Here is a 25,640-nt window from a genome sequence, read left to right as displayed (position 1 = left end):
TAAAATTCAAGTGCATTTGACAGGCAATCAGTATATATGACTTAAACTGCCCTTATTCTAGATAGCTGGAACAAGTTAATATTTATCATGAAATATTCCAAGTATAAAAAGTATAAAAATCATACAGACACACACATACACATACCAGTTTACCTGTATATCCACTATCAAGCACAAACCTTAGTATTTTGCCATGTTTACTTATGATATTTTTCCCCCAAGAACGAAAACAACAAATGTAATCACAATCCCTTATGTACTGCTTAATTCCATTTCCCTCTCTCCTTCATTTCCCAGAGGGGTAAATAGCATATTTATTTTATTTATATGGAGTATAGTATAGTTGACTTACAATGTTCTGTTAGTTTCAGGTATATAGCAAAGTAAATCAGTTATGCATATACATATATCCATCCCTTTTCAGATTCTTTTCCCATGTAGGTTATAACAGAATATGGAGTAGAATTTTCTGTGCTGTATAGTATGTTCTTGTTACTTATCTATAGTAGTATATGTATGCTAATCCCAGCCTCCTAATTTGTCCCTCTCCCCAATGTTTCCCCTTTGGAAACGTTAAGTTTGGTTTTGAAATCTTTGACTCTGTTTCTGTTTTGTGAATAAGTTCTTTTGTATCATTTTAAAAATTGGACTCCATATATAAGTGATATCACATGATGTTTGTTTTTGTTGGACTTTCTTCGCTTAGAGTGATAATTTCTAGATCCATCTATGTTGCTGCAAAAGGCATTATTTCATTCTTTTTTATGGCTAATACTCTGTTGTATACATATACCATATCTTCTTTATCCGTTCATCTGCTGATGGACGTTTAGGTTGCTTCTGTGTCTTGGCTATTGTAAATCATGCTGCAATGAACATTGGGGTGCATGTGTCTTTTTGAATTATGGTTTTCTCCAGATAGATGCCCAGGAGTGGGATTGCTGGATCATATGGTACCTGTATATTTAGTTTTTTAAGGAACCTCCATACTGTTTTCCATAGTGGTTGCACCAATTTACATTCCCACCAACAGTAGCAGGGTTACCTTTTCTCCACACCCTTTCCAGCATTTATTGTTTGTAGAGTTTTTGGTGATGGTCTTTTTGACCGGTGTGAGGTGATATTTCATTGTAGTTTTATTTGCATTTCTCTAATAATTAGTAGTGTTGAGCATCTTTTCATGAGCTTTTTGGCCATATGTCTTCTTTGGAGAAATGTATATTTAGGTCTTTTGCCCATTTTTTAATTGGGTTGTTTTTCAATAGTGAACTACATGAGCTGTTTGTATACTTTGGAGATTAATACCTTGTCAGTTGCTTTGTTTGCAAATATTTTCTCCCATTCTGTGGGTTGTCTTTTTGTTCTGTGCTATGCAAAAGTTAAGTTTAATTAGTTTCCATTTGTTTATTTTTGTTTTTATTGTCATTTTTCTAGGAGGTAGATCCAAAAAGATATTGCTGTGGTTTATATTAGAGAGTGTTATGCCTGTGATTTTCTCTAAGAGTGGTATAGTATTCAGCCTTACATTTATATATTTAATCCATTTTAAGGTTTTTTTTATATAGTGCAAGAGAATGTTGTAATTTCAGCCTTTTACATGGAGCTGGCCCATTTTTCCAGCACCACTTTTTTGAAGAGACTGTCTTTTCTCCATTGTATATTCTTGCCTCCTTCATGGTAGGTTAATCGAATATATGTGCATGGGTTTATTTCTGGGCTTTCTATCCTGTTCCACTGATCTATATTTCTGTTTCTGTGCCAGTACCATACTGTTTTGATGACTGTAGGTTTATAGTATAGTCTTTAGTCAGGGAGCCTAACTCCTCTAGCTCTGTTTCCTTTCTCAAGTTGCTTTGGCTATTTGGGGTCTTTTCTGTCTCCAAGGGGTCTTTTCAGTCCCAGTCACCTGCCTGGAAGAAAATCAATGCCTCTCTTTGAATTCTTCCTCCTATTTAGGAGAAGCACACCCTCTCCACTCTCCCACCTCAGGCTGAAGACAAAGCAAAAGCTCACATTCACTACTCAGGATTTTATCCCCTGTTTGTTTGGGCCTTGCAGATAACCCTTACTTGCTGGCATGTTCAGCTCCACATTGAAAAGGAAATTTATCACTCCTCCTAGGTTTCTTGATGTTTTAGTATACAAGGAGGGCTTTCTGATTAGTCTACTCATCCTTCCCAGAAACCAAAGTTCATAATAAATTGAAAGACTTGATCATCAGTGGTAATAGTACTGTAAGCAGAGCCTCCTGCATTACATCCTATCACTACCTTGAGTCATTGCCTAGAATACTCTTCCCTATGCTACAGGGTTTAGAGCTGGACTAACAAGGTCACCTCCAAGGAGACATCTTACAAGACCCTCTAATGTAGACTGTCTGTCGTAGCACACTATTTATTTCCATATGAGTATTTTTATAGCTAGCAGCTATTTTATTTGTTTGCTTGTGTTTTTGTCTGTCTCTCCTACCACATCATAAGCTTCATGAAGGCCTGTGCACTTATTTCCAGTGTATAGCACAGAACGTCATACATAATAAGGTCTCAATAAATGCTAGTAAAATGAGAAGATAAATGAATATTTACTTTTTTAGACTTTCCCACCTGGACAACCCAGCAATATATCTTCTTCCCCTTTAAATGATAAGGTGACTGTATCTAGAATCCAGCTATGGGCTCAATTCCAGAAGATGCCCACCAGGGGGAGTCAAGCTATCTCTTGGCCACTCTGGAGCACTCCTACTTCTCCAGCTGCAGCTGAGGGCTGGTACATTGAGATTTGGCTCTGATGTAGACTCTGGATCATAGATTCTAGATTCTAGAGCAGTCAAGGACCTCCAAACTGTGATGTGATGATTAATCCACACCTAAGAAGCAGATTTTAAAAGTTCTGTTTGTATTCAATATTTTGTTATCTTGTAAAACTTATATTTGTGTCTGTGTTTAATATTATATGCATCATTATATATATATAGTATATAAATAAATTGGGGCACATGATATAGGCGAAGGGTCAGAAGAGTTTGGAGAGCACTTATCTCAGTCTCCTGTGATCACAGTTTCACTATAACCAAACCACAGACCGTAAGGATGAGAGCTGTGGAGAAAGGAAGCTTGGAGCCTTTTAATTTCAAACTCCTCCCCAGTTGTTGCCTATTTTCTCAGATGTTAACAGTGTTGTGGAGATTCCTGGGCAAGTCTTACTGTCTGCAACAGGGAGTCAGTGGACTGCAATCTTGGGGCCAAACCTGCCCCCTGCCTACTTTTATAGGGCACAGACCTAAGAATGGGTTTTATATTTTCAAATGGTTAGAAAAAGTCAAAAGGATTCTATTTCCTGATAGCAGAAAATTGTATAAAATTCAAATTTCTATGGTAAAATTTTACTGAACCCTAACCACGCTCATACATTCACATATTACACATGGCTGCTTTTGTGCTACAGTGGGAAACACTGTGACTGAGACATTGTGGCTCGCCAGGCCTAAAAAATTATCTACTACCTGACTTTTATGGAAAAGTTTTGCCAAACTCTGAACTAGAATGTTGCATCTTCTCCTTCCATCACTTATAGAGTGAGAGAGCTTTCCTGGCAACATGGCAAACCCTAAGGATCACATCGGCAGAGACAAATAGAGAATGAGGGAAGAGTTCTTTGTTCTAGGCCATGCAATGATGAACAAACTCTGTTACCCAAGGAACAATTTGGGAAAAGTTAAATGTTCTCATTTTGTCATTGGAAGTGAAAATAATGCCACTTGATTTTATAAGAAAAAATATTTTCAGTCACTAGATCACTAGGAGAATTTCTATTTAAAATATCAGTACTATTTGCAGCCAATGGAATGTTCCTAACTGGGTACACTGATACTTGAAATTCCCTGTTTTTTAGGGTCCATCTGTGTTTCACTATTAACTCTCAACTTGAATTCAGCAAGTATTTATTGAATGCCTCTTCCTTGCCAAGTACCGTGTTAGGCTCTAAGGTTACACTGGTGGATGAAAACAGAATCCCTGGCCAAATGGAACTCAGGGTCTAGTACAGAAGTTGGCACATGTTAAAAGACCATGATATTTTTAGCCTTGCCATCCATAATGTCTCTGCAGCAGCTACTTAGGTCTGCCATTGTAGCAGAATTGCACCCGTTAGTGTGCCCACCTCGATACAGTAGAAGAATCGGGTATCATACAAATGTATGGAAAACCTTTTGTGATGGTGAATTTATAGGTAGGGCATGAGAACTATGAGAGAACCCAAGAGGGAGAGAAACTTGACCCAGAAAGGAATCAAGGGTTTTCAGAAGGACTGAAAGCGAGCTAAGATGTAAAGGAGAATTTCTGGGTTACCTAACTCCACTTGTTTCTGTTCCGGGAGCACGTGGGCTTTGAAGGAAGGTGGCCCTGGGATCGAGCCTCAGCTCTGCTTCCTACATGTTATTTGACCTCTGCTCTTCAGTTCACCTGGTTGTAAACTATGGGTGGTAACTAACAGGAATAATAAATAAGGCTTCAGACACAAATTAGGCACTGAGATTCCTGAAATCTGCTGCCCTGCTGAGGAGATAATAGTCAACCTTGGCCCCTAGGCCAACCCAGTCTATCTCTGAGCCACCTGCTGTCAGCTTTTGGACATTTCAGAAGCACAAGCTCTATCAGTGTAACAGCCCTCTCCTGCCACCTTCTGGACACAGTAGGTCACTGCAGCCCTGCAGGTCCCCTGGCACCATCGCCCCTTCCCCAGATTTACACCTAATTGAGAATTCTTTGGGCAATTTCAAATTGTAACCGACACTAATAACCACCTAAACCTAAGTGAGATACATATAGAACTTTTATATTTTATTTATTCCTACAGAAAAGAAGAAGAAACACAGTCCTATCAAAAGAATCCATTTCCCAGTGGTTGAATGTACTATGAAAAAAACATCAACAAAGAAAAACTAGCAAAATAACTTAAAAGAATACAACTGTCATGAATTCAAAAGGTACAAAACTACAGAAAAAGTAAGTGCACTTTATTTCATATTTTGCAACTGTCAATGGAAGTCTTTTAAAAGTTGGAGATTTAACAAACTCATGCAACCATCACCAAGGAGCAGAATCAGAAAATAACCTTCTAAATAATACAAATGAATAAGCATGGTCAGATTATTAAGATAAGTGAAAAAAGTATTATTTTGCTCCTATGTTTGCAACCATGACTCTCCTGAAGGCTTCAGAGCATAACTACTAACCAACCACAGAAAAAATCTGTTTATATACTGTATATATTCTGTATTTTGTTAAATCTAAGAAGCCATCAATTGTAACTAATGCATCCTAACTCAGAGATGTCACAATGTGACAAAAAAAAATGTCTTAGGATTTATAAAATATGGCATGTGTATATATCCTTCAAAAATGAGACATAAGAGGAAGGAAATATTTGAGTATGCATATTTATTCATTTGGGAAAGAGACACTAACTTTACTACTTAATATTTCAAATTATTTCCACAATTAGTGTGGCAAATACAATTAAATACCAGACGTTGGAGATTTTTTTTGGTAGTTTAGCTTTTTATTGTTTTTCTTTACAGGAACAGGAATAATCTGAAGATGTCTTCAACCAAACCACCTATGAACAGAATATAAATTATACTCTATTTTTGTAATAGCTCAAAATACTGTACTGGTGAAAATAAATAGATAACAAAAAACAACGTACTTTATGTCCATGTTTGCTATCAGACCCCACCAATACATGTCTTTATAATTCGCTTTGCTTGAAAAACAAATTGAAACACAACAGGAATGCACAATTACGCCAATGCTAAGGATTTCAGATTATACTTATTACAGTTTTTCTAAATAAAAATGGGAACTGTGCTAGATACACAGAAATATGATTTTGCTCTAAAGAATAGCTGAATTGTCACAAGAGGCAAGTGCTTCCTAATAGGCTCCTAGAGTAACCTAAGAGTGTGCTGTGTGTACTGTATTATACTATGTAACATAACAAACAGTATAGTATTCTATGATGTGATAATTTCTATCATATTACAAAGTCTAAGTCAAAAAACAAAACCACACAGCAAAACTCCCCCAAATATTAGATGCACTGATAGTTATATTCCTATGTATGACAGAAGAGTAAAATACACTTTTTAATTTCTTTACGTTTTTATTAAGAACACTTCTTAGGGTTTTTTTTTGGCATTTTACATTCAGTGACCATTGGCTCCTTCTGAAAGTATCCGTGAAGGTTCAGTAAATTTTGCAGTGAACAAGTAAAACAGAGCTGGAGTCGGCACCAGTGCCAAAAGGGGTAAATCTTGCTCAAGTTTATCCACTCTGGAAATGGAGATTATTCCATAGGCATGAAGTAACCAGTGGCTGAATAGAACAATGAGTCTTTTCTTTCTGACCAGAAGATCATAGCAGTTCTACGTAATTTTAAAAAAGAGAGAAGAAATACAGATCATTGTGCTGAATCAGCTATATATTTTATTACATTTTAACTTAAAACATATTATTTTCACACAAAATCGTAACCTCAGAATCACAGACTGTCTAAGGCCAAAAGGACCTTAGAAATCACCCAGTGTTGCTACTGTACTTTACAGATGAGGAAACTGAGGCTCCCTATGTATAAGCACTCAACAGCAGCACCAAGACCAGAGCCCATGCGTCTAAGTCCTGGTCTAGACCACCATTTGACCCTGGACACAATGGCTTCTTCCGAAAGATCTGCACTGGAAGGGGAGTGCCACGTGACGTGCCTTCCTCCTGCCCTGATCCACAGGAGCTGCATCTATGGGTGAGAAATAGGAGGTACGTACACCCACCTTCCTTAACCCCTAGCATCCCTAGTCTGCTGCTGGGATAATTAGAAGGGAGCAGAATTGACATGTATTTCTTTTTCATCTTTAATACCACTCTATAATATACAGAAATTGGAAGCACCAAATTATAATAAAAGTAATATCCAAATGTGCTATTAAACACACTGAAAGGTGATTTGCAATTGGTAAATTAACAATGTTCCCTCATTAAATGGCTCATCAACTCACCTGGAGCTTGACAGTCTTTTCCTGATTTGGATCCCTTTTTCTGATTCATGCTAACTGAAATGCATGGACTTTTTTACAGGGGGGATTCCCAGTAGCAGAGAAACTAATGTAATTCAAGCTAATGGAACTTCCCATAGTAGGTATGGATAATAAACAAAAATTCAAAAACTTCATTTTACTCAAATATCCAATCATTTCCCCCTACAAGTATTTCCCTACAGTTGATCAAGTGCCAAAACTAATTTGCTTATCTTCTTTAATCAATTATATTGCAATGTCGATTAAAGATTAAAAAGGCGAAATGGGGGCAGAAAACAAATGGAGACCATGAAACTGTCTGTCTAGTTCCTCTACTACTAGTCTACCTAAAGGTCACTATGATTTCTAGGTAGGTTCCGCCACCCCCACCCCCCCATTCTTTCACTAATGGAACAGAAACAGGAGCTTCGACAGCAACCCCTCCAAAATAAGTTAATGACATACTTTCTCTGGGTTGAACCTTCCTGTTTTATGAGAAAGGAAGTTCCCATTGTGGCTCAGCAGAAATGAATCTGACTAGTATCCATGAGGATGCAGGTTCGATCCCTGGCCCTGCTCAGTGGGTTAAGGATCCAGCGTTGCTGTGAGCTGTGGTGTAGGTCGCAGATGTGGCTCCGATCTGGTATTGCTGTGTAGGCCAGCAGCTACAGCTCCTATTCAACCCCAAGCCTGGGAACCTCCAGATGCCACAAGTGAGACCCTAAAAATAAATAAATAAATAAAAAGATTTATGAGAAAGCATATATCAACTGTAGTGGGCAGCTGAAAACAGCACATAGGCACTGGATTAGCAAGCACAGGATGGAAGAATAATACTAAGACACGTTACACTTTGATTCCTTTAGTTTCCTCTCAAAATAAAGAGTTCTTTCTAACAGTGGCCTTCCACTGAAATACTAAAAAGTTAGAAGCACAGAAAGGACATCTCAAAACATGAATAGTATCAGAACTAATGTGAGTGTTAATGCTATTTCCAAATCACCAAAATATTATAGACGTGAGAGGGCAAAAGTACATTCCAAAATCAAGAAAATAAAATTAGGGACAGAACATATAAGGGCATGGAATGCACAATGTAATTATTTTTAAAAAGTCTAGAGTTCTAGATTCAACAAAGCATTTTTATGCCTCCCTCAAAAGAGTGTTAAATAAGGTTCAACATTTCAATAAAACATTTTCTACGTGGATAAATGATAAACAATTTTTTTTCTCTTAATGTTCTGGATAGTTAAGCATCACTATTTCACTGATTTCCCAAGCAAATAGTCTAGTATACAACCTTTCATCAACAATGAGCTAAAAGCTACTGAGTGATACTGTTCAGCCAAGGATTACTAAGCCAGTTGTAACATATATCCACTACTCTTCCATTTGTCAAATCTGTTAAAAAAAAAACTTCTAACAAAGGTAAAAAACATGTCTTACCTCTATTTCTGAAGCCGACATGTACACAGCCAGGGTAACCAGAGATAATACTAATATAATGTATGGGAAGGCATAATCTGAAAGACAAACATTGGTAGTATGTTGAAATAAATTTTATGAATCAACCATTAAAAAATTCAAACAGTATAATTCTTTCCATAGATCAAAACCTTCTCAACCAGTCCTGTGAGAGACTGAAGCCCTAATGCAGGTACCCTAAGGCAGGTGTCAGCAAACCTTTTCTGTCAAGAGCCAGACAGTGAATATTTTTGGCTTTGTGGGCCATGCAGTGTCCGTCTCGGTCACCTAACTGCAGTTATAGTGGGAAAGCAGCCAGATATTACATAAATGAGTGATGCGTCTGTGTCCCAATAAAACTTACTTTATAAGTCTGTAAGGTATAAGTTATTTAGACAATAAAATTCAAATTTCACATTTCAAGAAATACTACTCTTCTTTCTTTTTTTCCCAGCAATTAAAAAAATGTAAAACTATCCCAGCCAAGCTTTGAAGACGCCTGCTTTAAGGCTTCTGCTGCTGTAAAGAATTAGCTTCTCTCCTATATATCTAGAATGACAGTAGTTATGTATCAAACTTGGGAGAAGTAGGAAAATAATTATACAATTTTCTATATTTTGTGATCCAGATGAGGAACTTAAATTGAGAAAGGCTATATATAAGAATAACTCAGCTTTAATTATTCTTTAGAAAAGGTCATGTGTCAAAAAAAAACCTTGAAGGCTAAATGGATCATTCAGTGCTCTTAATGTCAAAATTCTAGACATTTCTACTTCAAATATAGATAATATTAAAATAATACTTCAAGTGAAATTTCTTCTTAAAAAATACCACCTTTCTCTTAAAATGTTTTAAATAAATTTATAGCTCACTAAAACAAATGGACGAATTAAGAAAAAGATCTCAAATTATTTTTATATGATTATTTTAAAACAATTAACTTCAGTTATTAAAACTATTAGTCATTCTACAATAAAGTGGAAACCATCTGGAACATTTTCAAATCTTAATTAAGGATGTGACAGCCAGAAACTCTGAATTATCTATGCAGGCCTGATTCCAACTTACTAAATAACTGAAGGACTTGTCTGACATTTAGAACCTTTTATTTCCTAGACAGTGATTAGGTCCTAACCAGCCATTCCAAAAAAAAAAAAAAAATCCTAATTAACTTAGAAATAGCTAAACATTGTTGCTAATGATATCAATTTAAGAGCTGGTAGTAAAAAGGAGAAAGAGGAAGTTTCCAACAGGGCCCAGACTTGTGGGGAATAGAGCGAGGTTCTGGGCTCAAGGCAGGATGTAGAGTGGTTCTTACTCTAGGGTCTAAAACGATGCAAATTTTGAGCAACTAGGTATGTCCTTAGTGCCTGGAAAGCTGCATTTTAGTTCTGCTGGTGGTTCAGATGCAGATCGTACTTAAAAACTGGCTTCAATATTCTTTCAAACAAGTAAAAGTTTGTCACTGACATCTTCCCAGGTCCCCTCTGTGACCCTCTCCCTAGACCCTGCTATCTTAAGCCATCAGAAGCCTCTTTGCTCTACTTTGCTCAGAGCTGCTAAATTCCCTTGTCATGGACTAAATGTTTGTGTCTCCTCAAATTCTTATTGGGGAAATCCTAACCCCTAATGTGAGATAAACAGCTGAGGCCTTCGGGGTGATTAGGTCATGAGGGTAGAGCTCTTATGAATGATGAAGGGGATTAATCCCTTATAAAGGGGACCTCAGAGAGCCCTCTCCCCTCTTCCAGGTGAGGACACTGAAAGAACACAGTCATCAGTGAGCCAAGAAATGAGTCCTCACCAGGACACCACATCTGCTGGTGCCTTGCTCTTGGACTTCCCAATCTCCAGAACCGTGAGAAATAAGTCTTTGTTGTTCGTGAGCCATGCTGTGATCTATCGGTTATAGCAGCCTGAACTAAGATAACTCCTACAAACCAAAAATTACATTTTTTTCAACATCATAAAATTATGAGTTGATATGATACCCTCTGTGATTAAGCTCAACAGACTGCATGAGTTTACACTTAGTGCTGATAAACAATAACTGTTTGATCCTCCCTATGAATGTGCTTTGAATGGATGCCATTTGGTGTAGGAAAAGGTATCTCTCAATATAGGCAGCAACACTCTCTGATGGTCTCCTTAGGTTAACTTTCCAAACCTTTCCCTGCTTTCCACAGCTTTTCCCTTCCTTGCATTTTGTAACCAAGAGGTTCTATACAATAATCAGCTGCACTCTACAACACCGGGATTTGAGGGCTGACAATTCTTAAATCTTTACAGCCTAGTCAGTTCTCCCAAACTTGTCTAGTATAAACAACTACCTGTACTCTTGAATATTCCATGAACACCTAAAACTGAATTCAGTTCTCACCAGCAATTGCTTCTTTTAACATTCACTGTCCATATATTTATTGGTTACTCAGTCAGAAAGCTCCCTTATCATATTCTCCTCCCATTCCCTCAACCACTGTATTTAATTAGTTACCCAGTTTAGTTAACTCTGTCTTTGAAAGAGCTCTCCATTCCGGTGTTTCTCTGCTTTAGGTCAGACAGGCTCAGCTGACGGCAGTAATCTCTTAACTGAGCCCCAGGTTCTCTTCCCTCCAGCCCATCTTCTACCCTGCTACCAAGGCGTCTTTCTAAAATGCAAACCTAGCCATGTCACTCTTCCTTCTGAAATCCTTTTAAGGGTAGGTCTCTAGTTCTGGAGCAAGAACAGCAACCTCAAATGCTTACAGAGGTCAGCCAGGAGGATAACTCAAGTGGGCCGAATCTAAGAAAATAGGAAATGGTTAAGAGCCAGAAGAAACTATAGATGTTCAAACACCATCAGGCCAAAAGAAACACTACATTTGTAAACCAGAATATGAGGAATAAGGGACCCCTGACGAGTCTCCAGTTTCCTCTTCCCTTGGCCTTACCCTCAGCTCTACCCTCACTTTGAACCAGGTTCATGACTAAGCTACCTTGCATCATGATGCCATCTGGCACAGTTCCTTTAGGCCAGAGGCTTGCCCTCTGCATCCTGCCGTCTCCGTATAAAGATGGTATCCAACATCCCTACAATCGGTCAGTGTCACACATTCAAAAAGTACCACACTATGTTTCTCAGCTATTTACAGCTTTCCTAGAAGTATGTAAGCTCTTTTAACACTAACTTTTTCTCATTCTTCTTTTGAGTCACAGAACAGTCTAAATGGTTGCTGAATACATGAATGAATGGTTATATTAAAATAAAAAATATATTGAGGATTTTTTTTTTACTGTATCTAAAAGTTTTTCATAAAGGAACTCAGAAAATGAAGACCTAGCTTAATGGTAAACAGTATGTATTATCGAGTAATTTCTATCTAGTATATGTAAAATCAGTTTTTGGTCTTTAATTTATACTCAGGTTTTTAAAATCTTCCTATTAAAAGCTACAAATACAAAGTATCTCTAAACAGAAATAAGTTTTGATTAGAATGATCGTATTTTTTTAGCAAAAATATATCCTATGGTCTATTTTCAAGGATAAAAACAAAAAACTAGTCTAAAGAAAAAAGTTCAAAATTATCCTCAGAGAAAATATTGTTTATCACATACAATAAACATATTTCATTGACTTTACCCGTCACACTTACATAAAAGGCCTCCACCAACTGCCTGAAGCACAGTTAAAATTGGGAAGAAGTAAAGTGCAGCATAAATACTTTTAAATCGATCAGACTTCCCTAACCCACAGGCAATCTTCTTTACCAGAAGAGGTCGGAGCAGCATCATTAATACCAAACAGAATGCGTAATAGATAAATACAATGGTATATCTGGAAAACAAAAAATTATAACATCAAAAATGTTTTCAAATATCTTTTTAGTATTGATTATTTTAAAACCACAGATCCTAAAAACAGCCTATCCATCAAATACTCAGACTGGTGGAGAGTTGGCCAAAATAGGGCTGGAAAGTGTAGGCTGGTTCCTTTCCGGTAGGTAGTTTGAAAATGTGTATCAGAAATCCTAAAATGTTTATAACCTTTGGTCCAGTTTTACTTGCAGAAATTTATCAAAGGTAAACAATCAAGTATATACAAAAACCTGATAAATAAGCATTTTTATTGAATCAGATAATAAAACTCAGGAAGAAAATAAATATTCAACAATAGGAAATTGGTTACATTTTAGAGTAAATCTTTGCTGGGATACTATGTGGACATTAAAAATCTAGTTATGAAAGAAATATTAATGACAAAAGTAGCTGTGCTCATACATTAAGTATCAAGAACAGGTTACAAAATAGCATGTGATGGCATAACCTTAATATTCTTTTAAAAACTATTCTATAAAAATACATACGTACAGAAATGCACCTGGAAAGACATTTTTAGCAGTGATTATCTTAAGAAATGGAATTACTGATTATTTTCTTTTGTGTGTAGTTTTTCTATGTTTTTCAAATATCCTATAATATACTTTTTATAACCAGAAAAAAAGCTGCAAAAAGACCTCTCTGAATCACCAGTCTGTAGTTTCTAGCTCTTCATTTAGAATAATATGATTTCTATGCACATATTTATAACTTCCTTTTCATGAGAATTTTCATATTATTTTTACTCAAACCATCTCCCTATGCAGGGGAGAGTCACGGGAAGCAAAGAAGTTGTCTCAAGTAACTGACTACATGCCTCCTCTCCACACAGCAGGATGATACCAGGTCCCTGTGCTCTCATGATGCTTTCAGGTCCAGCCCTGTACCACACTGCACTATTACATTTCTGACCTCTTAGATGATGAGTTTTTTTGTTTTTGTTTTTATCTTGTTAGGCTACTTTCTACCAATACCAAAACAAAATCTATTTCTACAGCTTGTAGTTCCTTAAGAGCTCCAAAAATATTATTATTTTATTTTTTAATTATTTTTTTTTCTTTTCCAGCCACAGCATGTGGAAGTTCTCAGGCCAGGGATCAAATCTGAGCTGGACCTGCAGCAGTGCTACAGCTGCAGCAATGCCAGATCCTTAACCCACTACACCAGGCCGGGGATCAAACCAGCACCTCCACAGAGACAAACTGAATCATTAAGCCACTGCACCACAGCAGGAACTCCAAAAGATGATTATTTTGATCAGAAGGAAACTATCTTGCCTTATGTTGCCTAAAGAACTAGGAAACTCGTCTCTGGAAGCAGTTACCCACCCCCTCTCCAGCAGAACTCATCTTCCACCTCCTCCCCCTCATCCATGCCCCCGCCACTTACTTATGGAGATAGGATAAATCTGACAAGCTAAAGCTAATTTTTGTTACAATAGTAATTACTACTCATTGTCAGTAATTCATAGTTTTGGTAAATGCTACTTTTTGCACTAAGTTTTTGATGACAGAAACTTGCATATTTTTCCATATCTATCTCATGTCTCCTCAAAACTACAACTACCAGCAAAAGTACTCTGATATTTTTCAGTTCATAAGGAATTTATATACCAACAGAGAAGATATGCCCCATTAGTTAATGTAATAGTGTTCCAAAGGTTTCTGATAATATTGTGCCATTACTTTTTGTTGACTCACAAAAGAAAAAAATCTTTTGTGAGTTGGTAGTCTGACAGCTTTCTGAAATGTTTAGGCCCAGTCTAGTCATATATGTAAGTTTAAATGGTTACATAAAGTACAGAACATGTATAAATCCAAATGCTAATACTACAAAATCTTCTCATACTTTTAATAAAACATTGTTTTGTATAATTAATAGAACAAGGCAGACAGGCCATCCCACAGTGACTATTGGCAGAGGTGCTGAGGGGAAAATACCTAAATTCAAAGATGCTGAACAGATGGAAAATGTCCTAATCAATGAAGTTGTGCAATGATTTTGATTGAGCGCTGTGACGAGACTCAGAGGCTATACCTAACTCAGCAGGATAAGTGCTGTAATAAATTAGAAGTGGTTGTTATGACTGAGAATGAGAGCTGGGAGCACCTATTTGCCATCTCTGTTCTAATTTCTTATTTTTTCTTGACTCTCCTACTGTAGGATTTATAGATAGTATGAGAAACACTATAGATGTGACTAGCAGTAAATGAGCCTGATTTTGTTTTAAATAAGATGGTTATACATCTTGTTTAAATATAATATCTGATTCAGTTACTAAGTTCTCTAAATAGGACCAGGTTAAGTTCCACATGTCCTTAGGACAATACATGATAAGAAAACAATCAATGCTGAATGTTATAGCTCTATGAAATCAACAAAGAACATACCATCAATCTTTTAGATAGTTTATATATATAAATTATAAGTCTGGCTGTCTATATATATATATATAATTTATACATGCATGGAATAAATAGTTTGCAGAACTTAAAGGTAGGCAGGTAGGTAAGATTTTTACATCTCTGGATCTCGTTTTTTGAAGATTACCTTTTTACAGAGTGTGTTTTTGACACTTAGTTCTACTAAGAACTTACACAAAAAGGACTATTTTATTGAGCATATTACATAATGGTAACTTGCTACAACTATGAGAACATAAATACTAGATGTTTCTATTAATACTTTTACCAAGAAAAACACATGAAAATGAACACCAACAATTCACAGAAATTCTATAAATGTAGTCTGACATAATTATTATACAGTCTGTATAATTATTATACAGTCTTATGAACCTGATATTTTTAAAACAAAACATTCTGGTGAAAATGACAAACATTTATTTGGGAAAAGAAGAGAGAAAGAACATTAATCCAAGAACTCTAACGATAATGCCTCTTGTTGCTTCCTACATGTAAGGCGTTTATTTTATCCTCACAGTCTCCTTATAAGGTGTCATTATCCCCATTTTTACCAGTAGGAAAGCTGAGGTTACAAGAGGCTCTTAACATGCTCCAGTTAACAGCTAACAGACCTGAGATTCAAACTCAAGCCTGTTTTTAGCTCCAAAGCCCATATTCTTTCCTATTATTCAGATATCACTTTTCTGCATATCAAAAAGGTTTTCCTTATCACTCCCTTTTTAAGAAACAGATGTAGCTGATTTTAGAAGTGCTTAGATGCACTTCAACACTGACACAAAAACACACTATTATACTAAAATGCATTTCAATTTCCTATCAGACTGTGTATTGCTTAAGAGCAGAAAATCACTTCCCTGTGTCTCCCCCAGCATCTAGAAGCCATTCACACTGCTCAATCTGCTGAAATGAATGAAATCTGTAATTACCACTTTTTAAAAAATGATCTTAAGTCTAAGTACATACTTACAGTGGGTAGACAGCTTCATGAGTACAGTGTACTGTGGTAACATAATCTGGACTTGGGTTGTAAAGCATCGTGTACCAGTCGGAAAGCATCAGTACTCGACATGAACGGATGTGAAGCACTCCGACTGGATCACTCACAAGAAGGGTGATGAGGGCTGCCGCACTGCACTCACACAGTGCAGTGATGTGCTGGAAAAGTGCGCTGGAACTAGAAAAGCAAAGGAAGCATGTTCACCAGGAAATTCTCAAATTTTAGTGGTTTTTAATAAGACCCGTGTATGCTTCAAAGAGAAGTTTGAATTGACAAATCCTGAAACTAAAAAGTCTTCTAAGTAGGTAAGAAAGCCAAACACATATGAAAACCACTTCAGAAGAGTTTAACCTTGTTTACTAAAAAGGAATAAATGCTCATCCCAGATAACACTGTGCCAGTGTTGTCTAAATGTGTAGAGGACAGGATACTTATCTTCAGTATCTCACCGAATTATTAGAAATTTCAGGAGTTCCCATCATGGCTCAGTGGAAACAAATCTGACTAGCATCCATGAGGACACAGATTCAATCCCTGGTGTTGCTCAGTGGGTTAAGAATCTGGCGTTGCCATGAGCTGTGGTGTAGGTGGCAGACATGGCTTGGACCTGGCATTGCTGTGGCTCTGGCGTAGGCCAGCAGCTACAGCTCCAATTCAACCCTTAGCCTGGGAACCTCCATATGCTGCAGGTGCGGCCCTAAAAGACGACAAAAAAAAAATTCAAGTTATCTATATATCATTTTAAATGATCTTCAACATAAAAGGTACACAAGCAATTATGTGTAATATATATTAGTTATAAAATACCATAAACATTGTAAGCTCACCACCTAACTCAATAACTAGCACATTAACAACTTATATCTACCTCTGTTCTTCCCCATTCCAGATTCCTGTCTCACCCCTGGAAATAACCATTCTTCTACACTGTCTTCATTGGTTTTTCTAAATAGTTTAATATATTATTCCTACTGTATTTATGTTTCAAAATGAATATGTAGTTTTACTTATTTTTCAACATGAGAAAGTGATGTAAACTTTCTGAGATTTTTTTCCACTCAAAATTACATTTCTAAGATTAATTCATGGTCTTGCTTATAGCTTATGTTCTTTAAATTTTAACTGCTGTATAATATTCCACTGTGTGACCTTTCCATTATTTGTCCATTTATCTGCTTTGTTAGTGAATATGTTGTAAATGCCTTCCTCTCAGTTTGTGGTTGAATTTTCATTTTCTTTGTGAGGTCTATCTTATGAACAGATATTCTCAATTTTAATACAGTTGGCTTTATCAATTTTTAAATTTCTGGTTAGCAGTTTGGATTAGGGTGAAGTATAAATAAATGATAAACACCTGCTGGGGATGCCATGGTTTGGCTTTCCTGAGTTCAGTGATTCTTGTAATTGGTAGGATTCTGGAAGCTATACCTATGGAGATGTTATAGAAAGACTAGCTCCTTTGGAGCATAAGCCTTTTTTAAGCCTAGATGACTTCCACACCTACTCAATGTAGATCTCATCTCCTTGCAGCCGAGGTAAACTGCTTCAAAAGCTACTGCTGACAAGGGATGTCGCATGCTGTCCTGCTGGCAGGATGTGTTGCTTCTGAGGTGAGTGGTGCCCGGTGTGACCTATGATAGTCTTGTAAGTCTGAATGTTCAGTTGAGCCCAGGTGGATTTCTGTAGGTATTTGAGATACATATTATAGCTTCTCATTCTATGCTCCATGTCTTTTAACATATTTCAAATTTTCCATCTCTTTTTCTCCCAGTGCTGCATTCTTTTATTCCTTTATACATATACATATATTTTCTAATGACTAATTCTATCTTCAACTGTTTAATCAACTGATTGATCCATCACTTTTAATTTAGGCTAGTGCAAATTTTCATTTCTGAAAGTTTCTTTTTTTGGTGCTGTTATTTTACCAAATCTGTTTGTGCATCCCTAATAATCTCTTGTTGACTAAAGATCTTTGTGACTGCACCCTTTATTTAAGCATTATGAAGTTACAAGTTCTGTACCTGAAAGCCCATTATCTGTAGCATAAATATACTGTTTGTTATAGCTACTGTCAGACATAGTTCTTATTTAATAATCACAGATAATGAGGTCATTAATATAGCTTAATAAAGAAGGGTCTAAATTGCAAATGAGGAAGCTTCCAACAAAGAGGATTTGCTGCTCTTGCCAGCAGCCTTGTCCACCACGGCCTTGGGCTTTAGACTCTTCGAGAGTCTAGTTTAGCCCTGGCTGCCCAAGATTCAGTACCCAGACAGAACTGCAGCTATCAGCAGTTAACCTCAGGCAACCCCCCAACCCTATCTCCGGCTCTGTCACTCTGGCCCCAGCTCTGGCTGGGTTTGCTTGTTTTCCAAAAAGAAGGGTTCTCGGAGATCCCCCTATTCCTATAAGACCAGCAATGTCTTCAATGGTATGTCTCTTCCAGACTTTAGTTATTTCATGCAGAAGCTCCTAATTAGCCCACATCCAGAAGCAGAACTCCTGTGCCATATCACACAGATGAAGACACTAAATATGTAAGTTAACATGTACTCTTTCATATTATATAATCTGATCTTTTGCTTCCTTATAGAATTCATATTTTTAAAGGCAAAATCCCAACCTCAGCATTTCTTGCCATGATGTTAGCAACCTCCTTAATGGTCCCTTCTTCTCATGCTCCCTTTAAAGCCCTCTGCAGTCAACCACATGATCTTTACAAAATGAAATCTGAATATAGAACTCCCTTTATTAAACTACTTCAGTGAGTCCCATAGGTCTTTCAGGAAAAATATTTCCTATGAGTATTATTTTCCACACTTCATGGCCGTACTAAATGACTGCATTTCCTCACACTTCCATTCATCTGAGCATGCTTCATACTCCACCTCAAAACACATCTCACCTATCTGGCAACAGGTGTACCCTTCATGGTCAGCTTTGGGGTTATCCCCCCTCCCCCAAATCTTATATCCTGATCTCACTTAGTCCCTATTTCTCAGCACCCTCAGCTCTCATTTCTTGGTTATATGGTGCTCCTTCTTGGCTCTAAACTTGGGCACATATTTTTCCTGTTGTCTGACAGACTCTTTCTTCGATTCCTCTCTCAAAAACTTATTCATTTTTCAAAGTTCGGACATAAGTCAGTTTTTTATTCTGTGACATTGCCCTATTTTGAGAAGACAAAATTAACTTCTTCCTTCTTTATGCCAGGTGCATACCTCTATTATAGCGCCTCACATATATTGTGATGGTCTATCTCATCCACATTTAGTCATCTCTGAATCCCACAACCTAGTATAGTACTTGGTGCACTGAAAACATCCCTAAAGATTGTTGAATGAATGCCTTTGAAAAGTTATAAATTATATAAAAAAATTATAGAAGCAGCACAGCTTCTGGCTGTATTACATACAAGTATGCATTTTGTGCCTATTTCCACGCTGGCCTCAAGGAAAAACAAATTTAACTAAACTCTGGGGAAAGCAAGTGTGCCAGAAAGGGAAGTTTTTATTAGTGTCTAGTCCATATATTCTCAATGGATGACAGAAGTGCCAAGGGGACAAGAATTGATCCTTGGGTATAAAATAACATTACACTTTTTATAGAGAGAGCACATGTATACATATCCTATGCAAACCAATAAATAGTATGTCTGTGATATTAAAATTTCATGGGGTAGGTGGAATTAGGAAAAAAAAGGTAACTAAAAAGGTTCTTTAAGGAAGAGACAGTGAAAGAAAGGTTGAGAAACACAGGTCTAGCCTCAGACAGTAAAGCCCCTACTTCTTTGATTATAGGTAAAACATCTCAGGAAAATGCAAAAGATGGCCCTTGTGTTCCTTGCTACCAATTCCCCAGGCAAAGCATAGCTAAGTAAACTCCTTTTTTTCTTTCTTTTTCTTTTTTTCTTTTTAGGGCCACACCCGAGGCATATGGAAGTTCTAGGGCTAGGCGTCAAATTAGAGCTAGATCTGCCAGCCTACACCACAGCCACAGCAACACCGAATCCTTAACCCACTGAGCGAGGCCAGGGATGGAACTCTCATCCTCATAGATACTAGTCAGGTTCTTAACCTGCTGAGCCAAAAAGGGAACTCTGCAAACTCCTTCTTTTTAAACCTACTTCTTTTCCTGCCCAAGCATTGATCACACCTCTGCTTTACCCCCCAAACCAAAGCTCTACTCTCGGCAAGTTAAGATTCTCCCTCAAAACATAGCTGATATTTTAGTTCAAATGCATTTGGTGAGGTACCTCCATTAACCTCACCTCTTCTCTACTCTGAGCTGAGAAGTTCTAATAATTAACTGAGCAAAAATTTTAAAAATTTTTAATAGAGTCTTCTGAAAAATAACAAATGCTTTTCCAGTGTAAATAATCACTGTGGACTTAGTAGGTAGGTCCAGAAAAGTGCTGATTCTATTCCCATCTGACCATTCTTTCCACTTCCATTCCCACCACTGGAGCTGGCCGTCGCAATTTCTTGGACCACAGCCTTCTCACACATCTCACCTCTAACCCTCTCTCCACAGAAGTTATCTTCCTAAAATACACAACCAAGATGCTACTTCTCTAAATCAAAACCTTCACTAATAAATCATTCACTCAGCAAATACTAAGTGCACATCCATCATGTGCCAGTGGTTGTACTGGTCTCTGGAGATTCCAGGCAGAACAACAGCAGTGCTGGCCACTGCCCTCATGGAGCCTATGGTCAGGGTGGGGAAAACATTACAAGAGGAGGCAAACATAATGACAAATTGTGTTGAGTGCTAAATACAAAGCAAAAACAACAACAAAAAGAGAGTGCTGTTAAAAAGGAAAAGTAAGGAGGACAGACTGACTTTAGATTGGGTCAGGGAAGGCCTCTCCAAGTAGCTGTAATTTAAACTGAGATCTGAAAGGAAAAAAGGCAGCTAGGTAAAAAGCTGTGGGGAGAAGAGAGTATTTCAAGCAGAGCAGAGTTTGGGGAAAGAGACAGGACCGAAATAAAGCAAGAAAGATGCTGAGATGTTAGAGAAACTAACAGGCAGGATGGCTGAAATGTACTGGCTGAAAAGGTAGAAAGTGGTTCCTCATTCCCAGGGGAATAAGGTTCACATCATCAAGAGCTCTCACATTCTGGCCTCAACCCCCTTTCTTACTCCCCTTTATATTACCTTTCTCTCATACACAATCCACCATTTCACCACCCAACTACAGCCATTCTCACCCACTACAGATCACGCATTTCACACTTCTATGCCAGTGTTCATGCTGTTGCGTCTGCCTAGAATGTTCCTTTTTTGAAGTGTTTCAGATGCCACCAGGCACAATTTATCTCTTCTATTCTTTGTGATTCCAAAGCATTTTGTTTATAATGCTTTTATATACTTTTTGCTTAATTACATTTGACTGATTTATATTAGAATCAGTTGTGTGTGCCTTTGTTTTCTCTACAAGACTGTGACTATAAGCCACATCAGTTATGTTTTTGTTTCCTCCCCTGATCTTCTAAACATAAAACACAGTGCTCAACATATTTTTATTGATTTAATATTTTACTATGAGTTTTTTTAACGAGATTGCAGCTATAACATTTTAACTACATTATACCAGATTACTAGTATTAAATTAAACTGCAAAGTATTTGTTTTAGAACAATAAACAGTTTGTAATCATAGCCAATACTTTGTAGAAAACCAATAAAGATTATAATTAAGAAATAAAAATATACATAAAATCACTCAGCATGAAACAAAGGATATTTCCCTTAATATTTACTGAGGTATGCCCTATCATTAAGTTTTCTTGCCACAGTCAAAGGTAATCAGAAGATAAAGGAAAAACAGGTTGGTCACTTTTAAAACAATAGAAGTAAAATTGCTTGATAAGGTCTTATAAAAGATAATTATTCCAACATCAGTCCATCCAGGAAGATTCACAGAAAGTGCTAACCTCTTTTTCCCCGAGTACCATTCAATGAAGAACCAATGTAAAACAAGAGGAAGCATAGCCATAAATCCAAGATAGAGCCAGTCATACAGTTCTGGAGACTCTGTGCAAGGCTGACAATATTTCTGTGCATTTGTTCTCTGTCCTCTTGGACATACCTACAATATATAAGAACAGTATTTTATGTACAGATATTATTTTAGAACCTTAACGCCTCCCCCACAAATCATTCACTGACATCCCACTTCAATTTAAACTTCTATTTACATGTGCATCTAAGAGAGAGTATAAGTAAAATAAAAAGCAATCTACACTGTATTTGCTATATCTGTATAATGCCCTTAAATGACTCTCTTTATTAAGTCACCAAAATGGTTGAACAACAAAAACCTAGTTATTCACACAATGAAAGTAACTGCAGAGAAATGCTCTGGAGTTGTAAATGTTAACTTACAGTCCAAGTCACTGTACTATATTAATGAAAAGTTCATTAGAAATTATTATAAAATTATCAAATTAAAAAATAGTAATTGTGACTGTCAGAAGATGTATTATACACAACCAATATAACAACACAAATAAGGATTTTATTAATGCCTCCATATTCTAAGTTGAGTACATTGAAGAAAACAGTTTCTACATGACAATATTTCAGAAGCAAAAAGGTTTCACAAATGAAATAATATATAAATGTTCACTTACCCCACATTCTCCATATATTTCTGTTGAGCCATTTTTAAATAACAGGGTCTTCCCACAATAAAGTCCAAGGCATGCTGGTTGAATATCGACAGCTTTTTAAAAACAAATGCCAGTATAGTAACATCTCTTGTGATTATAAAAAATAAATCAGTAATAGCTGAAAATTTGGCCGAAGTATCTCAAGACAGTTTCAATTTAAAAATATGTATTAGACAAAAGTCTTGATGCATTTATTTAAATTTTTCCTTTTACCCTGTGACACTGCAGAAAGTCATATGGAACCTTGTAGCTAATATTGTTCCTAAAAATTAAGGTCCCCAAACAGCAGAGCACACTCTGTCCTCAGAACTCAAAGCCTACCTTGGTTGGTCTCCAGTGGCTCCAGCCAGCCACTGCCCTTGATTAGATGGTCTAGAATTTCCCTTTTTTAAAACTAAAGGACTTATCAATCACCACTTTTTATTCTGCACAGTCAGGACATTAAGTTGACACAGACAAACACACACACACGAAATCTATTATCACCTTTCTTCGTGATAGAACACATTTTAATACCAGAAAAGCAGAAGGGACACATAATTTCAGAACATAGGTAAGGACTTTAAAATAAATACATTCATAAGAAGCTTAGTAAATTGTCCTAACTTCGGTGATTTTTGTGGAGGACAGGTGACAATTTCGTCAAGGTGGCGTAGGCCTCTGACCAATACTTGGGAACCCCTGCTTTAGAATCAACCCCTGATGTCAAGGCTTGGAGAACCTAAAAAGTGGCTCCTTTTTACCTAAAAACTCAGAGCCTACAAACTGTCATTGACCTCATCTACAGGAAGAAGTTATTGAAGGAAGGTTTTTGTTTTTGTTTTTAATATATCAGTGACATCTGATTCCCTTTGATCATGGATTCACTCATCAGTAAACATGCATCAAGTGTCTGATTCCACAGGTTAGGGACCACAAAATACCCACACAGGAACACTACAGAGTCACTCCGTCAAAGAACCTACACCCCAGTGTGGAATAAATCCCAAACAAATGGGGTCAAATGTGAGCTAGTTTGAGAAATTATGCATTTTATGACTATTCTTGAACAACCCTTTCCGAAATTCTTCATGAATTCACAATCTAGAGACTGCCTGATCCACTATACCCTTTCTTCTTTCAAGTTCAAGTAGACTTTTTCTTTCTTTCTCCGTGTGCTGTTGAGAAAGACAGAAATAGTACTTAAATGCCTCAAGCTTAATATTTTCACTTTTGCCAATTGCCGACTTCTTAAAAAATCCATAGGCTTCTTTACTTAAAACTTATTTTTAAATCAATCGTAATACACCAAGTGTAATCATAAGGTTCTAAACTTATAGATGGAAACGAGTTGTTTCAGATTTTCCAAGACAGCAGAAGTTAAGAATTGGAAACTTCTTCTATACTGGTTTTGCACCTAGTAGATGCTTAATAAATGCATCTGGGTGTAAACAATCTAAAGTTTCCCAAATCCAAAGCCTGAAAACCGGTATGATAAACTGAAAGCAACAGCTTATCATCGACCAAAAAAACCCCTGGCTCCCAGGGTCCGCTCATTTTTTCCTTTCATTTCCCTTATTAAAGGAGGTCTAAAGGACTTTTTTTGCAACCGTCTTGCTTCTTTGTGAAGGGCCCTAAAAACTTACGTTAGATGCTGAAGCAGGACACAACAGTTATGCAGCAATTAGTTTCTGCTTCCTTTACTGTTTTCCTGCACTTACTTACGCCCTTGCTTTAAATGTCGAGTCAACCCACAGGAATGTTAAACAAAGGGACTGAAACAGAGGGGCTGAAGTGACATTCTGAACAAACAACAAAGGTCTGGCCTTTCCCCTGCAGTAGGCAGCCGTTCTCCCTCTGCAGTCGGTCTCCCCTCTGCGGCTAGTGAGCAGCGCAGCCCATCCCCATCCCACCTCGGCCCAGCCGACAGCGGGTGGAAACAAGGGACAAAGATTCGCTGCTATTCGGAGGCCACCCGCTGGGGCCGAGCCCAGAGCTGGCAGCATAGGGAAGAAGCAGGGACTAGGATGAAACGCTTCCCAGGACCTCGGCGACCACTCACCCATCGGCAGCTTGTAGGTTTCCCGGGAGAAGCTCCGGGATCAGCCAACCCCGCCACAGCGCCCGGACATCCGGGCCAAAGCCGCCTCGGCGGCCCCGCCTCCTGGTAACCCGGTGACCGTCCCGAAGCCCCGCCCCGCCTCGCGCTTCCTGGTATAAGCTCCGTGGCCCCGCCCCCCCTGGCGCGGACGACGCGAGTGGGCCTGCGGCTTAAAGCGCCGGTGGTCGCGTAGTGGTTGATCTCCCGGTCGACGACAATGGCAAGCAGGCTGCCGGTGGCTCAGCTGCCTCCGCACGACCCGGGGACGCCGGCGCTGTCCGTTGTGGACATGCACACGGGCGGCGAACCCCTGCGAATCGTGCTAGCGGGGTGTCCGGAGGTGGCTGGACCCACACTGCTGGCCAAGCGGCGCTACATGCGCCAGCACCTTGACTACGTGCGGCGACGGCTTATGTTTGAACCCCGGGGGCACAGGGACATGTACGGAGCTGTGCTGGTGCCCAGCGAGCTGCCGGAAGCGCACCTAGGCGTCCTGTTTCTGCACAACGAGGGCTACAGCTCCATGTGTGGCCACGCAGTGCTGGCGCTGGGCCGCTTCGCGCTCGACTATGGCCTCGTGTCGGCGCCCCCGACCGGCGCCCGCGAGGCCCTCGTCAACATCCACTGCCCGTGCGGGCTGGTGACCGCCTTCGTGGAGTGCGAGGGCGGCCGCAGTCGCGGCCCGGTGCGCTTCCACAGCGTCCCAGCCTTTGCGCTGGCCACAGGTAACCCGTAGGACTCTTCCAGCCCTGCAGCCCTGGACCCAACTAATTACATTAACTCTCTCTAGGCTGGAACTCACGCACGCAGCACAACTAACCCACTCCACAAGCCTTTGCAATCAGTAAGAAGGTAATCCTAAATCACTGCAAATGTGTGACAGCATCTTAGCCTTGCGAATTTGTGTAGTGCATGCAATTTGATTATCCTGCAGATCTGTCCACCTGTGGTTTGGGGAGAGCCTTGAGGAGTGCAGAATTCCGTGTTTCCCTTACTCAGCGCCTAGTTCCCCACTCGTCAGACATTCCTAGAGATTTCACAGTTGGATGAAGCAAGGTCCACTAGGGTCA

At 38.4% G+C, this 25,640-nt stretch overlaps 3 protein-coding genes across 7 annotated transcripts in view; 2 read left to right on the top strand and 1 right to left on the bottom strand.

The window, feature by feature from the left end:
* The window catches only part of CCDC175 (coiled-coil domain containing 175), a 75,924-nt gene extending 70,222 nt beyond the window's left edge, over positions 1–5,702 (top strand). Inside the window, 2 exon segments of the mRNA XM_013985897.2 lie at positions 4,855–5,003; positions 5,579–5,702. Of these exon segments, the coding sequence (XP_013841351.2) occupies positions 4,855–4,943 (89 nt within the window). The 3' untranslated portion in view covers positions 4,944–5,003; positions 5,579–5,702.
* Positions 5,424–24,673, bottom strand: JKAMP (JNK1/MAPK8-associated membrane protein). Of its 3 annotated transcripts, none has more exons than XM_021102711.1 (7): positions 24,532–24,673; positions 22,452–22,543; positions 21,753–21,907; positions 15,782–15,988; positions 12,166–12,347; positions 8,516–8,592; positions 5,424–6,424 (listed from the first exon to the last, which is right to left on the bottom strand). In XM_021102711.1, exons 1-7 carry the CDS (start codon positions 24,533–24,535, stop codon positions 6,206–6,208), a joined length of 936 nt encoding a protein of 311 aa, XP_020958370.1. In that variant the 5' UTR covers positions 24,536–24,673; the 3' UTR covers positions 5,424–6,205. The 3 variants fall into 3 exon arrangements, with proteins under 3 accessions (XP_020958370.1, XP_020958377.1, XP_020958375.1); XM_021102718.1 differs by having other exon boundaries at positions 22,452–22,577; positions 24,532–24,608; XM_021102716.1 differs by having other exon boundaries at positions 5,538–6,424; positions 22,452–22,525; positions 24,532–24,638.
* L3HYPDH (trans-L-3-hydroxyproline dehydratase) overlaps positions 6,441–25,640 on the top strand; it is a 32,326-nt gene continuing 13,126 nt past the window's right edge. Inside the window, exons 1-4 of one of the 3 annotated variants that reach the window (XR_002347129.1) lie at positions 6,441–6,812; positions 10,285–10,391; positions 17,342–17,421; positions 18,261–18,351. Coding sequence is in view for 2 of the 3 variants with exons in the window: in XM_021102705.1 (XP_020958364.1) it covers positions 24,788–25,295 (508 nt within the window). In the remaining variant the exon portion in view is untranslated. Of the gene's footprint in view, positions 6,813–10,284; positions 10,392–17,341; positions 17,422–18,260; positions 18,352–24,671; positions 25,296–25,640 lie in introns of those variants that run through there. The other 2 variants (XM_021102705.1, XM_021102703.1) reach the window with 2 other exon arrangements.

The sequence above is a fragment of the Sus scrofa genome, chromosome 1, assembly GCF_000003025.6.
Source record: "Sus scrofa isolate TJ Tabasco breed Duroc chromosome 1, Sscrofa11.1, whole genome shotgun sequence".
NCBI lineage: Eukaryota > Metazoa > Chordata > Mammalia > Artiodactyla > Suidae > Sus > Sus scrofa.
This window is presented reverse-complemented; position numbering and strand designations above follow the sequence as displayed.

What these genes read in the sequence shown, in the direction of transcription:
- JKAMP (XM_021102711.1), bottom strand. An exon ending in AAATATATGGAGAATGTGGG is followed by an intron (nt 21,908 to 22,451) that starts GTAAGTGAACAT and finishes TATATATTGTAG; the next exon opens with GTATGTCCAAGAGGACAGAG. An exon ending in AGTTGGTGGAGGCCTTTTAT is followed by an intron (nt 8,593 to 12,165) that starts GTAAGTGTGACG and finishes TTTGTCTTTCAG; the next exon opens with ATTATGCCTTCCCATACATT.